At 40.7% G+C, this 13,508-nt stretch overlaps 1 protein-coding gene across 1 annotated transcript; it reads left to right on the forward strand.

The window, feature by feature from the left end:
• The first annotated feature begins 2,282 nt into the window (after positions 1–2,282).
• Positions 2,283–2,600, forward strand: TAL2 (TAL bHLH transcription factor 2). The gene has a single exon (XM_068973532.1). The coding sequence runs from the start codon at positions 2,283–2,285 to the stop codon at positions 2,598–2,600; it is 318 nt and encodes a 105-aa protein (XP_068829633.1).
• Positions 2,601–13,508: the final 10,908 nt, after the last annotated feature.

The raw sequence follows: 13,508 nt of genomic DNA on the forward strand, positions 1-13,508 counted from the left end.
AGAAAAGTTCTGGAGGAGAAGTTCCAAGTGTTTATTAAGTTAGAAAAGGATCTGCTTTCTCATGAGTCACTAGGGCTTCAACAAATCACTTCTTTAGGTCCTTTTCAAATAAAATGGGCCCACCCTTTCATGCCACAGGTGCCAATTTGTAACCCTCCAACTCCTTCCTGCAATGGTGGGCCATTAACACAAACGTTGTGGAAGGAAGCTGGCATTTTGAGAGGCACCTACCAACTTCCTGGTATTCTATATGTTGCTTTTATGTAACCTATGTCAGATACTCAGTGTTTACCTACAGACTCATATCCTTGTGTGTGCGTGTGTGCTCACTCAGTCATTTCCGATTCTTTGCGACCCTATGGACTACAGCCCACCAGGCTCTTCTGTCCATGGGATTCTCCAGACAAGAATACTGGAGTGGATTGCCATCCCCTCCTCCAGGGGATCTTTCCGACCCAGAGATCAAATCTAAGTTTCCTACATCTCTTGCACTGCAGGCAGATTCTTTACCAATGAGCCACAGGGGAAGCCCCTCATATCCCCAGAAAAGCCCAAATAAAAGTAGAAGAAAGGTAGAATTTAGAGAAAAGCTCAGCAGCGTTGACCTGATCATTTTGGTCTTGACATGATCCCTTGACACTTTTCTCTAGTCAGCAAGTGTCTCTCTGGATTTGGCCCTTAGTGTGTGGGACCTTGTCCTGTGATTCTTAAATGTTTCTGTATGTGCTGCCTTCTCCATCAGGCCATCCAATAAGCTCCTTGAGCACAAGTATCCCATCCCAGCCAAGTCCACAAGCCCAGCTCATAGCACGGGGCCTAGCACAGAGCAGGTCTACGGGAAGGGTTAAAATAAAGGAACAAAGGTAGCAAGAGCCAAGAGGTTGTATAACCACACTTGGTTATAGAAAAACAAGATATTACCTTCCCCCCAGTATTCACAATTCAGTATTTCACAAGTCATTTTTATTTATAAACATATTTTTGTTGTATTTATTCCTCAACACTTTTATAGCCATTACTGTGTGTCAGGCACTGTTGAAAGTGATTTACAAATATTAAGCTTATTTGATTCTCCTAATAGCCTTTGTCTACCACCAGTGGCTGCAGGGGTTCAGCAAGGGAAGGATATGGGAGGCTCTGGGATGGCCTGGAAGGGTTTGTAGGAATGGAAAGGAGGATTTAATCTGCTCTTTAAAGATTGTGTAGAAATAGGCAAGAAAACAGTGAAGAGGGAACTCATGGGACAGAAAATGCAAAGGTATGGAATTGGGAATATTTACTACTCTTTTGGTGGGGGGAGGTGGTGGTGTGGGGAACAGGAAGGGACCCTCTGCCCAGGTTGCTGAGACTGGAGCAGGTGGCAAACTGGTAGCCATGAGCCAAGGGTACCAAATGTCTGGTGCTGGGTTTTGGCTTATTTCCTGATGTGCCATAAACATTGCCATTGATGTATGTTAATCCAAGCCACCTGAACAAAGGGGCCTGTGCCTCTCAGAGGAAAAAATGGCATGATTAGGATTGGCAATACGTGATAACAATCACCTCGCCTACGGTTGGAAAGATCATCCAAATTCAACCTTGGGGAGCCTGGTTATCTTCCGCAGCATCCATATCAAATTGTCGCCCTTCACCTACTCCTTTTCTTTGTTTGGTATGCTAAATAACCCCATTGCTATTCTTCATACAACTGGACTTCAAGATTCTTCCTCACCCTGTTCCTCCTCCTCTGACTGTGGTCTGGTCTAGACATTTTAGCTCTTACACAGTGCGCCCAATCCTACAGATAAAGTCCACCAGCCAGAAGAGCTGTGCTGTCACCTTCTTCATTCCTAATGTTATGTTGTAAATGGAATCTAGGATCACAGCCCCCTCCCCCCTTTTAAAGAATCTAAATTCAACTCCCTATTAACAAATACGTATTTTATTCTCCCGTGTACTCAGTCCTGCGCCGTGCCTGATTCTGAACACTTAGGAAGAGTTGGTTATAAAAGAAGTAACGGGAGTATTAGGATAAAACCACCATTTTACCTGGAGGCTTCGAAACAAGCAGGGAGAGAAAAGCTGACAGGAGGCGTTCTCACGCTGCCCTTTCTTCTGCCGCATTTTCTTCTCTTGTCGCAGGAAGATCCACAACACCTGGAAATGAGGCAGCACATCCCCTAAGATCTGGGTGGAAAAGATGAACAACCTAAGCTCCTGGCAGGACATGGGCTGCCCAGCAGGCCTCTGACAAGGTGTTGGCCCTCAGGGCCCTTTCTCTTTCTTGTCTCAGGAACTCCAACATGACCAGAAAGATCTCCACCAACACCAGGGAGCGGTGGAGGCAGCAGAAGGTCAACAGTGCCTTTGCCAAGCTGAGGAAGCTCATCCCCACTCACCCTCCGGACAAGAAGCTGAGCAAAAATGAAACGCTTCGCCTGGCCATGAGGTACATCAACTTCCTGGTGAAGGTCTTGGGAGAGCAGAGCCTACAGCAAACAGGAGTGGCCGCTCCAGGAAGCATTCTGGGCCTTTTCCCCCAAGGACCCCACCTGCCAGACAGGACTCTGCTTGGTGACTACCAGGTTCCATCATCTGGCTCAAGCCACCACATTCCGTAAGAGTGGGGCTCTGGCTGTTGTGACCCCAGGCAGCACTGGTTCAGAAGTCACTAGCTGTCAACAGCCTTTTTGCAAGTACTAGAGTCAGCATGGTGAATAATTTGTGAGGCGTGAACTCAAGCTTCATAGGAGGTGTCTCATGGTCAGCTGCAGAATGCTAAAAGAAGGCCAGAGGGAGGTGGCCACACATCTCCTTCCCCGGGGGCTTCAGGCAGAGCAGCCTGTATCTGTTGATTTTATAAATCCAGGTTCCTGCATACGATGTTATTTGGGGGGAAAAAAAGACCCTTAGACTAAAAAAACTGGTTTGAAAATCACTGCTTTATGTAATATGTTTTCAGTTGTAAGAAGAGTTTCCTTGAAATGGATCGCAGATCGATGAGTAGAAAATGCTACCCTCCAAACATATATTAAAGTTTGTTCTGAAAAATGAGGCATATGTGATCAAGGGTGAACAGCATAAGACAAATGAAAAGATAGCTCTTGCAGAAACCAGCCTGGAGACTTGTGGGGAATCTGTGGATAAAAGACCCTTCTGACACATGAGGACCACAAGAAGGCAGCAGATATGTGCAGGAGAGCTCTGCATCCTCTATCTCTATGGAAATGTGAGGTGTCACTTGCATTGGACCACGAGTATATGTGTTATCGCTAAAGCCAAATGGCAGATTATACCTATGAGAGGAAAGGACATGATAATTTGTGAGAGTTCATGGTTTTCTTATGAAAAGAAGTACTAAAATAGTTTCCCTAATCCTTTAGTTTCACATGTCAGGTATTGAAAACTTTCAATTCAGCATGAGTTCTTGATGATTTAAGACCTGTGAAATTCAAATAGAATGGTGAAAATCTAGATATTACCATTTAACAGCTCATTTAACAGAGAGCTTAACAAAAGATTTAGAGTAGATAATAGGAGTGTAATACCAGACTCTAATGAATTGATGGATATGTGATTTGTTTTCCCTGCTGAGGAACATTAGCTCAGTTTTGCACTGGGAGGGGTGGTGCCCACAAAAGAATGAAAGGCGTGGATCTGGCAGAACTCACACCGTATGCCACCATGATGACGCTTGGATTCAAAAATGAATCCCATAGTTAAGCCCAGAATACAAATAATGTCATTTGATTGTCTCATCTCTGGAATGTCTTATTTTCCCCAAATTCTTGACAGAACATTGGTTTTAAAACCTTCTGAACTATAGGTAGGAAATTGATGGGTTTGAGATTATATATACACAATAGAGGAATTTAAATTTTCTGCCCACTCTAGAAAGAATATTCAATTTATGGAAGGCTGAAATGAACCTCTTTGGTTTGGTGATCAGAAGAAATCTGGATGAGTCATCCTCAGAATCTCATTATCAAAACAGCAAGTTCATAATGTCATTAAACTCTACACAGCATTCACACTTACGGCACAATGCATTTATTAAAACAATGCATTTAGGACTTCCCTGGTGGTCCAGAAGTTAAGACTCTGCACTTCCAATGCAGGGGTTGTGGGATTCCTGGTCAGGGTACTAAGATCCCACATGCCATGTTAGTTAATTCAGTCACTCAGTAATGTCTGGCTCTTTGTGACCCCATGGATTGCAGCACTCTAGGCTTCCCTATCCATCTGTAACTCCCAGAGCTTACTCAAACTCATGTCCATCAAGTAGGTGATGCCGTCCAACCATCTCATCCTGTGTCATCCCCTTTTCCTCCTGCTCTCAACCTTTCCCACCATCAGAGTCTTTTCCAATGAGTCAGTTCTTCGCATCAGGTGGATTGGAGCATCAAAATATTGGAGCCTCAACTGAAGCATCAGTCCTTCCAATGAATATTCAGGACTGATTTCCTTTAGGATTGACTGCTTGGATCTCCTTGAAGTCCAAGAGACTCTCAAGAGTCTTCTCCAACACCACAGTTCAAAAGCATCAGTTCTTTGGCACTCAGCTTTCTTTATAGCCCAACTTGCAAATCCATACATGACCACTGGAAAAACCATAACTTTGACTAGACAGACCTTTGTTGACAAAGTAATGTCTCTGCTTTTTAATATGCTGTCTAGCAAGCATCTTTCCATTTCATGGCTGCAGTCACCATCTGCAGTGATTTTGGAGCCCAAAAAAATGAAAGAAAAAAAAAAGAGCATGCTGTGTAGCATGGACAAAAAATAAAAATAAGTAATGAGAATAATAAAATAATTTTTTTTTAAAAAACAGTGCATTCTTGTGTGTAGGTCCTTTCTTTAAACAGCATTCAATAAACATCCCCACAGACTCAAAGTAGTCCAGGCAAACACATAAACACAGAAACCAGGGGATTCCCCCAAATTTGCATTTCTTTCTCATGAGCTTTTATTGTTCTCATGAGCTTATGTGGACTTAAATTTGTCCCCAAACTACCACGTGATATCACATCTCAAAACTCTGGTGACAGTTGTAAGTTGAGTAAGATTGCTTATTCTCTCATCTGGCATTTAATCACATTAACACTTTTGACAGTATTTTTGTACTGTGCTGTGTGTCAGTCATATCCGACTCTTTATGATCCCATGGACCATAGCCCATCAGGTTTCTCTGTCCATGGGGTTTTATCAGCAAAAATACTGGAGTGGATTGCTATGTCCTCCTCCAGGGGATCTTCTCAGCCCAGGGATTGAAACTGGGTCTGTCTCCTGCATTGCCAGTGGATTCTTTAGCACTGAGCCATTAGTAGCTTCATTTGAACTGTAGCCGAGGCAGGCACAGAAGACCTTTTTGTGTGAACATAGGATTTTACTGCTCTTCTCAGAGTGAGTGCACTTCTCTGCTGTTGGGGCCTTGTCTGCTGTGCACAGGGGGCCTTTCCACTGAAATGTAACTGAGTGCCATTGATAAGTCATGAGGAGACTGAGTATCATTAAATTAAATGAGGGGAACAGTTTTTAAAAGAAACTCTAAAGGAAATTCCTATGATAAGTGAGTAAACATTTAATATATTACTTAATGTAATTTATCTCTTAAATTATTTCTTTTGCAAGTTGAGTCTTGGTCTGTCAAGTTGTATTAGGTTAAAGTGACTGTCAAAAGGAATTGTAGGTACCTGTGTATCAGAAGCTTGGCAAGGTACACATGAGACTGGAAGCTAATTCTAAAATCACTCCACAGCTTTCCTTGCTGGCCTGTATTTACAGCTTGGTGACTGGAGTAGTAAGAATTTATGGTTCAAATGAATTATAGTTCACTGATGGTACATCTCTTTATGGATCATTTGAACCCAACAGAAAAATTTAGACCAATTATATCATCTATGCTTCTCTATTACTTGTTCTGCTATGGACGCCACTGAAAGCTTCCAGAAACCAGGTATAACAAGTCCTTTTATTTATATAAATCATTAGATTGGCTTGTTCTACTCCTCACTTTACAGAGGAAAAAACAGTCCAGAGGGTTTTGAAGTAACTTTCTAGCGGTCACATGGACAATTAGTGGAAACCCAGGACATAGTGCAAGATCTCCTGACCCAGCATCCCGTCTATTCAGCCATGAAGCATTTTAGGATTGGAAATGGACAAGTATCTTATTATTAGGCTCATCTCTTTGCGATACTGTTTGGTGATCTTCTTCATATGCTTTTTAATTGAAATTGGATCAATGTGCTTTGTAGAATGTGATTAGCGGTACCAACCAAAGATTTTATTTGTTGATGTTTTGTGAGTTTTTAATCATTGATTCTAATTTGCTATTTAACTATTAATTTATTGAAAATAAATTATTTAAGAAAAGAAATTGTTATTTTTTTCCTTTTTAGAAAATATTTCACCAATTTACTAAGCATGCCCTCCATCTCTCCATCCTCACAGCAACTGTCCTGGCTTTGAACCTCACTCCTTCTGTTGATTCTAGTCTAAAAAAAATATAGCATTCCGTGATTAGTGCCTCCTTTTCCTTCACTTTCACACAGCTTCCTAATTGTCCTTCTCAAATCACAGTCATCCCCAGCTATCAAACCTTCAGTGTCTCGTCCACCAGACTGAGACAGATACTGTATCCCAGCAAACCAGGCCTTCTGTAGTCTGGCTCAGTGTACCCTTCTTTTCACAATTGCCTGAATGTATCAGACATGCTAAGGAAACTGCTTCACTTGATGGTCCCCAAACACTCTCCACTCTTTGATACCTCCAGCTTTACTCTTGTGAGTCTCTCTTCTTGCACTAAATTCCATTTTCTAAAATCCTTCATGACTGATCTTAGATACCACTCTTTCAGGAAGCTTGACTCATCTTAAACACCATCTTACGTGAAGTCCTCCTAGATTTCCACCACTCAATATAATCTCTTCTTTTGTAGAATACTCTTATTGCTTCAAGATCCTTGCTTCCTCTTCCCTGTATTACAGACATCTTGTGTATGTTCTGTCCCCAGCAACAAGATCTCCTTGAGGGCAGTAACCATTTATAACACTGAATCCTCACAACAACCATGCCAGTGACTTTACTTTCAGAATGAGAAAACTAGATCAAGACTGGCTCCATTAAGAATATTTCTCTAGCCTCTCTTAAAAGATAACATTGAAATGGAACTTGAAGGAATTCAGCAGCACTCCAGTGGTTAGTACTTAGCTTTTCACTGTGTAATGGCCTGGGTTCCATTCCTGGTCGAAGAACTAAGATCCCACAAGCCTCACTGTGCAACTGAAAAAAAAGGAAAGAAAATGATGCAACTTTGCATCTTGAACAAGCTGAATTTCCCTGAGAAATCCAAAGTCTAAAGCTCTTTCTAAAAGTTTGTTTCTCAGAATTTCCATTCAACAAGGCCTTTGCAGCACCTGCCTGATGAGGTTTCACCACCTAAGAATTGGATGGCTTGAGATGACACAAACATATGTAAGTTATACACAACTGGCTTTGTCCTTAAGAAGCTAAAGGATGAAAGGAGCCAGGAGAATGGACAGCTTAACTCCTGACCCATAGGCCAAAGGTTAGCTGAAAGTCACATCCTTAAATAAAAAGGTCAAAGATAAGGAAGGAATCTCAGAGCTCAATGGCAATGCAAAGTGGGGGATTTAAAGTGGCAGGTGCTAGGAAGGAATGCCAAGGGGAGAGTGTGGCTAAAGGATTACAGGAAGCCAGGGTGTGACCTCCTAAACACAGTTTCCCTTCTGTGACTGTTAGAGCTTACCATAAACTGGGAAAGTTTCTGTCCTATATTCTTTTTGTTGCTAATGACCTATCACTAGCATTAAAATCTAGTGGCAAAACACTCTCAGACATAAATCACAGCAGGATCCTCTATGATCCACCTCCCAGAATTCTGGAAATAAAAGCAAAAATAAACAAATGGGATCTAATTAAAATTAAAAGCTTCTGCACAACAAAGGAAAATATACGCAAGGTGAAAAGACAGCCTTCTGAATGGGAGAAAATAATAGCAAATGAAGCAACTGACAAACAACTAATCTCAAAAATATACAAGCAACTTATGCAGCTCAATTCCAGAAAAATAAACGACCCAATCAAAAAATGGGCCAAAGAACTAAATAGACATTTCTCCAAAGAAGACATACGGATGGCTAACAAACACATGAAAAGATGCTCTACATCACTCATTATCAGAGAAATGCAAATCAAAACCACAATGAGGTACCACTTCACACCAGTCAGAATGGCTGCGATCCAAAAATCTGCAAGCAATAAATGCTGGAGAGGGTGTGGAGAAAAGGGAACCCTCCTACACTGTTGGTGGGAATGCAAACTAGTACAGCCACTATGGAGAACAGTGTGGAGATTCCTTAAAAAATTGCAAATAGAACTACCTTATGACCCAGCAATCCCACTGCTGGGTATACACACCGAGGAAACCAGAATTGAAAGAGACACATGTACCCCAATGTTCATCGCAGCACTGTTTATAATAGCCAGGACATGGAAACAACCTAGATGTCCATCAACAGATGAATGGATAAGAAAGCTGTGGTACATGTACACAATGGAGTATTACTCAGCCGTTAAAAAGAATTCATTTGAATCAGTTCTGATGAGATGGATGAAACTGGAGCCGATTATACAGAGTGAAGTAAGCCAGAAAGAAAAACACCAATACAGTATACTAACACATATATATGGAATTTAGAAAGATGGCAATGACGACCCTGTATGCAAGACAGGAAAAAAGACACAGCTGTGTATAACGGACTTTTGGACTCAGAGAGAGAGGGAGAGGGCGGGATGATTTGGGAGAATGGCATTCTATCATGTATACTATCATGTAAGAATTGAACCGCCAGTCTATGTCTGACGCAGGATACAGCATGCTTGGGGCTGGTGCATGGGGATCACCCACAGAGATGTTATGGGGAGGGAGGTGGGAGGGGGTTTCATGTTTGGGAACACATGTAAGAATTAAAGATTTTAAAATTAAAAAAAAAATAAAAAATAAAATTAAAAAAAAAATCACTCGGTTTAAAAAATTTTTCTAGATTTTAAAAAGCACTAGATTTTTACATAAACCTTAGTTAGGTTTGTAATCTATCAAATAATATTTAAGAATTTAATTTTCAGAGCTCAAAGGGGTAGTTAAACAAGACAAGCTGTAGAATTGCCTTTTCTGGATAATTTTAAAAATCAGGATTATCCAATATGTTCATACGCTTGAATCTAAGTAACTCTCCTTCTCGGAAGTTATCATAAAGAAGTAATCAGAATTATGGTTAAAGGATTATCTGTGTGGGTATCTATTTCAGAGTTATTTACAATGTAAGTAAAAATAAAATAAATTTATAACAGTAAGAGTCAGAGCCAAGATTTGCTGAACATCTTTGCCTACAATATGCTAAGCACTGTGACAAGAGTTTCTAGCATATCAGCTCACCTAATCTTCATAACAATTTATATTGTTACTGTAATATACATTATATGTTTTGTTCTTATTTCACAGATGACAAAACTGAAATTTAGAAGATGATTTTTTAAAGGATGAATTTTTTAAAGTTTTTATTTTATATTGGAGTATAGTTGATTAATAATGTTGTATTAGCAATGGAATATTACTTGCTTATAAAAAGGATTGCATTTGAGTCAACTCTAATGAGGTTGGTGAACCTAGAGCCTACTGTACAGAGTGGAGTAAATCAGAAAGAGAAAGACAAATACCATATATTAGTGCATATATATGAATCTATAAATTCATATACATATATATGAATATATATGAATAGATTCATAAATCTATTGATGAGCCTACTTGCAGGGCAGCAAAGGAGATGCAGACATAAAGAACAGACCTTTGGTCATAGTGGGGGGTGGAGAGGAGATGACTTGAGAGAATAGTATTGAAACATATACATTACCATATGTAAAACAGAAAGCCAGTAGGAATTTGCTGTATGATGCAGGAAACCCAAAGCCAGTGCTATGACAACCTAGAGGGGTAGGATGGGGAGGGAGATTTCAGAAGGAGGACGCATGTGTATGCCTGTGGCTGATTCATGTTGATATGTGGCAGAAACCATCAGAATATTGTAATTATCCTCTGATCAAAAATAAAAGTTAAATTAAATCATGTGTTAGTTTCAGGTGTACAACAAAGTGATTGTTATACATGTATCTATTCTTTCACAAATTCTTTCCCCACTTAGGTTATTACACACTACTGAGCAGAGTTCCTGTGCTTATACAGTAGATCCTGGTTGGTTTTTTTTTTTTTTTTTTTTTGGCTGCAGCACATGACATGTGGACCTTCCCTGACCAAGAATCTTGTGCTCTTTACATTGAAAGTGTGAAGTCTTAACCACTGGCCCACCGGGGAAGTCTTGGTTATCTATTGTAAACATAGCAGTTTGCACATGTCAATCCCAAGTTTCCAATCTATCCCTCTCCCCGACCCTTCTCCCCTGGTAACCATAAATTAGTTATCTAAATCTGTGAGCCTGATTCTATTTTGTAAATAAGTTCATTTGTATGATTTTCTTTTTTTAGATTCCCCATATAAGCAATTTCACATGATATTGGTCTTTCTCATCTGACTTCACTAAGTATGATAACCTCCAGATCAGTCTATGTTGCTGCAAATGGCATTATTTCATCCTTTTTAATGGCTGAGTAATATTCCATCATATATATTACCACATCTTTATTGATTCATCTGTGAATGGACATACAGATTGCTTCCATGTCTTGGCTATTGTATATGGTGCTACAAGGAGCACTGGGGTGCATGTATTCTATTAAACCATGTTTTTCTCTGGGTGTGTGCCTAGGAGTGGGATTGCTGGATCATATCTTAGTTCTATTTTTAGTTTCTTAAATAACATCCATGATGTTCTCTATAGTAGCTATACAAATTTACATTCCCACCAATAATGTAGGAGGATTTTCTTTTCTCCACACTATCTCTAGTTTTTGTAGACTTTTTGATGATGGCCATTCTGACTGGTGTGAGTGACATCTCATTATAGTTTTGATTTGCATTTCTCTAATAATTAGCCATGTTAAGCATATTTTCTGTGAACTTCCAGATGTTCAAGCTGGTTTTAGAAAAGGAAGAGGAACCAGAGATCAAATTGCCAACATCTGCTGGATCATGGAAAAAGCAAGAGAGTTCCAGAAAAACATCTATTTCTGCTTTATTGACTATGCCAAAGCCTTTGACTGTGTGGATCACAATAAACTGTGGAAAATTTTGAAAGAGATGGGAATACCAGACCACCTGAACTGCCTCTTGAGAAACCTGTATGCACGTCAGGAAGCAACAGTTAGAACTGGACATGGAACAACAGACTGGTTCCAAATAGGAAAAGGAGTATGTCAAGTCTGTATATGGTCACCCTGCTTATTTAACTTCTATGCAGAGTACATCATGAGAAATGCTGGGCTGGAGGAAGCACAAGCTGGAATCAAGATTGCCAGGAGAAATATCAATAACCTCAGATATGTAGATGACACCACCCTTATGGCAGAAAGTGAAGAGGAACTAAAAAGCCTCTTGATGAAAGTGAAAGAGGAGAGTGAAAAAGTTGGCTTAAAGCTCAACATTCAGAAAACGAAGATCATGGCGTCTGGTCCCATCACTTCATGAGAAATAGATGGGGAAACAGTGGAAACAGTGTCAGACTTTATTTTTCTGAGCTCCAAAATCACTGCAGATGGTGATTGCAGCCATGAAATTAAAAGACACTTATTCCTTGGAAGGAAAGTTATGACCAACCTAGATAGCATATTCAAAAGCAGAGACATTACTTTGCCGACTAAGGTCTGCCTAGTCAAGGCTCTGGTTTTTCCTGTGGTCATGTATGGATGTGAGAGTTGGACTGTGAAGAAAGCTGAGCACCAAAGAATTGATGCTTTTGAACTGTGGTGTTGGACTGCAAGGAGATCCAACCAGTCCATCCTAAAGGAGATTAGTCCTGGGTGTTCTTTGGAAGGACTGATGCTAAAGCTGAAACTCCAATACTTTGGCTACCTCATGAGAAGAACTGACTCACTGGAAAAGACCTTGATGCTGGGAGGGATTGGGGGCAGGAGGAGAAGATGACAGAGGATGAGATGGCTGGATGCCGTCACTGACTCAATGGAGATGAGTTTGAGTGAATTCCGGGAGTTGGTGATGGACAGGGAGGCCTGGCGTGCTGCGATTCATGGGGTCGCAAAGAGTCGGACACGACTGAGTGACTGAACTGAACTATTTTCACGTGTCTCTTGGCCATCTGTATGTCTTCTTTGGAGAAATGTCTTTTTAGATCCTCTGACCATTTTTTGATTGTGGTGTTTGTTTTTTGAATATTGAGCTGCATCAGCTCTTTGTAAATTTTGGAGATGAATCTCTTATCAGTCACACTGTTTGCAAATATTTTCTCCCATCCTGTGGGTTGTCTTTTCGTTTGTTTATGGTTTCCTTTGCTGTGCAGAAGCTTTTGAGCTTAATTGGTTGGGTCCCATTTGTTTATTTTTGTTTTTAATTTCCATTACTCTAGGAGATGGCTCAGAAAAGATATTGCTGCAATTTATGTCAAAGGGTGTTCTGTCTATGTTTTCCTCTAGGAATTTTATATTATTCAGTCTTACCTTTAAGTCTTTAATCCATTTTAAGGTTATTTTTGTGTATGGTGTTAAAGGATGTTCTAATTTCATTTTTTTTTTTTTACATGTGGCTGTCCAGTGGTCCCAGGACCGTTTATTGAAGACACTGTCGTTTCTTCATTGTATTTGCCCTCTTTGTTGTAGATAAATTGACCGTAGGTTTGACTATTGCCAAACCTATGTGTCTAGAGAGAGCATCTTTTCTAAGGATAACTTGCACTGCTGCCTTTTCTGCCACTCCATTATTCTATGTAAAAGGATGTGTGAAATGCAACTGTTTCAGCCCACTGCCCAAGGGAGACAGTGCCTGTCAGAGCTCATGAGCTTCTCAGGCCTTACTCCATCTACTTTTCGCCTCTCTTCTCTGAATATCAGGCCTCCAGATCCCCAGATCACACTTAAGGTATTTCACATGTTCAATTTCTAGTTCCAGTTCAGTCGTTCAGTCGTGTCCGACTCTCTGCGACCCCATGAATCACAGCACTCCAGGCCTCCCTGTCTATCACCAACTCCCGGAGTTTACCCAAACTCATGTCCATCGAGTCAGTGATGCCATCCAGCCATCTCATCCTCTGTGATCTCTTCTCCTCCTGTCCCCAATCCCTCCCAGCATCAGGGTCTTTTCCAATGAGTCAACACTTTTCATGAGGTGGCCAAAGTATTGGAGTTTCAGCTTTAGCATCAGTCCTTCCAAAGAACACCCAGAACATCCTTTAGAATGGACTGGTTGGATCTCCTTGCAGTCCAAGGGACTCTCAAGAGTGTTCTCCAACACCACAGTTCAAAAGCATCAATTCTTCAGCGCTCAGCTTTCTTCACAGTCCAACTCTCACATCCATACATGACTACTGGAAAAACCAGAG

The sequence above is a fragment of the Capricornis sumatraensis genome, chromosome 6 (genome assembly GCF_032405125.1).
Source record: "Capricornis sumatraensis isolate serow.1 chromosome 6, serow.2, whole genome shotgun sequence".
NCBI lineage: Eukaryota > Metazoa > Chordata > Mammalia > Artiodactyla > Bovidae > Capricornis > Capricornis sumatraensis.